This window comes from Acanthisitta chloris, unplaced genomic scaffold (genome assembly GCF_000695815.1).
Source record: "Acanthisitta chloris isolate BGI_N310 unplaced genomic scaffold, ASM69581v1 scaffold27202, whole genome shotgun sequence".
Lineage (NCBI taxonomy): Eukaryota > Metazoa > Chordata > Aves > Passeriformes > Acanthisittidae > Acanthisitta > Acanthisitta chloris.
Window position 1 is genome coordinate 9,161 of NW_008659226.1, and position 3,846 is coordinate 13,006.

General features: G+C 44.6%; 1 protein-coding gene across 1 annotated transcript in view; it reads left to right on the forward strand.

Moving 5' to 3' along the window:
- Positions 1-3,846, forward strand: part of GOLGB1 (golgin B1) — a 26,099-nt gene that overhangs the window by 5,790 nt on the left and 16,463 nt on the right. The window contains exons 7-10 of the mRNA XM_009069322.1: positions 1,623-1,938; positions 2,597-2,688; positions 2,968-3,064; positions 3,808-3,841. Of these exons, the coding sequence (XP_009067570.1) occupies positions 1,623-1,938; positions 2,597-2,688; positions 2,968-3,064; positions 3,808-3,841 (539 nt within the window). The remainder of the gene's footprint in view (positions 1-1,622; positions 1,939-2,596; positions 2,689-2,967; positions 3,065-3,807; positions 3,842-3,846) is intronic.

A 3,846-nucleotide genomic window follows, 5' to 3' on the forward strand; every position in this document is an offset into this window, starting at 1 on the left:
CCAGGTACCTGCTTGTGCTTTTCATTGGTTTGCCCTCGTGTGTGTGGATGTGGATAGAGCCTCTGTCAGCAGCTCGGAAATTAGCAGATTAGCTCTTCTCTGGCGCCAGGATTCCTCAGGAAATGATCTGGGGCCTCCCTCAGGTCAGGGGTTGGAGCTGCAGGTCTGTGTGCACAGCTTAGAGCAGATCCAGCCACACAACAAGGTGCTGCAGCTGCCACCTCTAGTGACCCCCCAGGTTCTGGGCAGGGACTGCATCTGTCCAGACCCACACTGCTCACTGTGCTTTCAAAGCCACCACATACCCAGAGCTTTGTCAAAGGCAGAAGAGCTGCTGTAGCCTCAGAGTTTCTGGACTACAGTATCCAAGCTAGATCAGAGCAGTGACAGATATTCTTTGGTACGTCTTGCTGAGAACTTGCTTATATGGTGGCACAACTTATGGAGTGGTTTTGGCTCTGACTTCATCATTTTGGAACGTGGAGGGAATGAGATCAAGTCTGTGCACATGCAACTCTGTATACATGTGCCCTAGATACAGAGTTTAATACAGAACCTCATAAAAGGTTTGTTGCAGATGGAGGATGAGTGTGGTTTTAGTTTTTTTCCAGTATCTGAACTTCTAAAAATAAATCTCCATCCCTGGAGAAGAGACTCACACTGAACAGAATCATGTTCACAGGCTGCACCATCTCCAGCCAGGCTGGTGCTGAACCTCACTGAACATTTTTCCACGCTTATGCCTCATGTATTTTCCTTTCCTGTGTGTCCCAGCCAGGCACAGTGTGGGATCTCTGACCACCAGGAAGGGGTGAAGAACCTCAGTGAGCTGACATGTAGTGACTGCTGGTTGCATTGCTCAGGATAGTGTTTCTTGGGGTGGTGGTATGGATATCTTCATGACATGGTTGTTGGGGCCCCCTGACTCCTCCTCACTGTCTTTGACTTCCCTCACATTCTATGATCAGAAGGAGACCCTGGTACACATCCAGACTTGAGCCCAAGTGGCTGAAGCTTCTCTTCCTACCCATAAAGTAAAATGAGCTCCTCATCAGGCTCCTCCTGAAATCAGCTGTGCTGACTGTCCACAGCACCAGGAGGTGGAAGTTTGACACAAGGAATTTGGGCAAGTGTAGGGTCTGTTTCCTTTTCTTGGTCATCAGTGTCCACCAGCCATCTGAGATCTTTCTTAAACCAGTGGGCAGTGTGTGGAGCCCTCTGTTCTCTCCAGGTTCACATTTCAGCACTGACACACACACTTCTGTCCTGGTTTGTTGTTTTACTGTACTCTCTAACTGTTGAATGCTCCCTCTTCTGTTGTAGCCCTTCCTCCCCTTTTTGGGAAGTTTGCTTTCTTCTCAAAGAGAGCTCATGGCCACTGTGCTTTGTTTCTTTCCTCTAAATTCCTCTCCTCTATATCAAGACTTATCATCTCTTTACCAAAACGATGGGAAGTTTTTTCTCCCAGCATTGCTTTCCTGGGATTTGCAAATAGTCATGCAGTTTCTTTCTAGCAGATTGAGATTTCTGACATGTTTGTTTCCTCCTTTCTGCTACTCAGATACCTGGAAAGGATTTAACGGAAAACTCTAAATATAACTCAGGTTCTTTTCTTTGTCAAGGTATTGAACTATTTGAGAGATAATTTCCATATCATTTTACAGACACTCCTAGATCAGTGCCAGAAGATGGAAGTGGATCTAAGCTCCATGAGGGATGTGCTGGATGCAGAGCGACGAGAGTCTCGGGCTCTCAGGGAGAGGATGGAGCTGGAAGTAGCTGAGAGGAAACTCTCGTCCCACCGTTTGCAGGACGAGGTGCAGTATCTCTCAGAACAGCTGCAGGAGGCAAGGAGAGCACAAGCTGAACTGGAGGAGAAATGTAAAGACCTGGATCAGGAACACAGGCTGGAGGTGGAGGAGAAGAACAGCCCTCAGGGTGAGCAGCAGGGCAGGGTGGTGGCGCAGGTCCTCAGCAGCCTCAGTGTCACTGGATTGCCTTCTCTTTGGCTTTGCTTTTGCAATAGCTCATGAGAGTGGCTTGGTATGACAGTTCCTAACTGTGTAGAGAAAGAGGAGTGGTGATGCTGGCTCAGAGTTGAAGGGATTTAGTGCCATCCCTAGTTCTAGGGGCCATCAGCTGCAAGAGGAGGAGCAGAAGGGTAGAGCAGCATACACTGCCCTTTCCTTGTGTGCCATCCCCATCTCATCTTCTGAGGCTTATGGAGTTCTGGAGCCAGATGTAGTTTGGAATTAGTTTTATTAACTGGTTGGATTTTTACTGTCAACTTATGTAACTTCTTTTTAGAAGTGCCACATTCTTCAGTCAGAATTTCTACTGAAATCCTAAGTAAAACAACCAAGAAAAGCAAACTGTGCCCCTTTCTCTGTAGGCTTGTACCAGAACTAACAATATTGATCTTGCCTCAAGATCTTAGCTCAGGTTTATTTCCTTCCAGCTCTGTTACGGCCCAGAACTGAAGCAGTGACTGAGAGATAATGGATCTCATAATCTGTTGTGGGCATGTGTAAACTGGATGTAGCTCAGCAAGAAAAAGGCAAGAGCACAACTTGACTCCTCTTTTTTCCTCTATCAGGTGGACTTGTACAGAAGTCTGAAGAATTCATCTGCTCTCAGAAGGAGCTGAAATCCCAGTCAGCAGTGCAGGTCTCTGAACTGAAGCAGCAGGTATGATATTTTCATGTGTTTCTCATGAAAGTTTCACATGTTGATGAACCGAAACCAAATGAAATGTATTACTTGAGAAAGGCTTTTAGTGGTTCTCTCAACTGATGGATAGACAAGGGATGACTGTGGAATCCTGTGAGGAAGTAGGAGTCAATTGGAGCAATTTAAAAGTTGCTAATTGGGGTTTTTTTGAAGGTTAACTGAAAGATCAAAGACTAATGTGTATTTATAAACTGTGTTGAAATTTAAATTTCTCCCCTCCTTCCTGTGTTTAAACAGGTTGAAACAACTTCAGAGGGAAAAGTAACAGGTCAGGAAGATCAGAATGAGACTTCATTCCTACCCACAGAACACCTGGAAAGACAGAAGACTAAAGGTTGTACGATTCTCTTACCTATTTTAATTTTCTGAAAATATTTAAGAGTTATTCTAGGATTAGGTTGTACAAAATAAGCATAACTGAAGCAGTAGCTTCTCCCTGGTACAAAATGCTGACAGTCTAGAGCTGGTACTTCTGGGGGGGCTATTTTTCATAGCTTTTGCTGCAACAGTGAAGGGCCCATACATGTGCCACATACTTCAACATGCTTCTCATACCATCACTGGTGGTTAATGTGTTACAAAACTGGGCCCTGTTTTCTAGTGCTGTTTCTGGGGAAGACACACAGTGTAAGTTACTTTCCTGGCTCTTAACACTGAAAGGTTGAGGCATTCCCTAATAGCATTAGCTAGAACTGAGATGAATCAGAGTGTTTTATTCTTCTCCAATTGTGACAATTTCTTATTTCATTTTTATCCAAATGAAATTTGAAACCTTTTGCCGCAATAGTTCCTTCTTACCCCTCATTTGTAAAAATCCCTTGACTTGCTGTCCATGCCCTCTAATATGTCTGTGTGGCAACAATTGTTCTTCTCTAAAAGGTGCTTAAAACAGCCTCTTGGTTTGGTGGTTTGCCTCTAAAAAACCCCAAATCCACATTATCTAGTGACAGTGGTAGCCACTACATAAGTGTTACTAATGGTCACTTGTCCTTTCTCTAAAGCTCCCGGAGGAATATCCTGTGACTGTCTAAATCAGAGTCTTCATTGTCAAAGTTTTTTTGTGTTTGAATGTTTCAGAAATACATTTGCAACTTGTTCTCCAGGATCCTCAGCAGG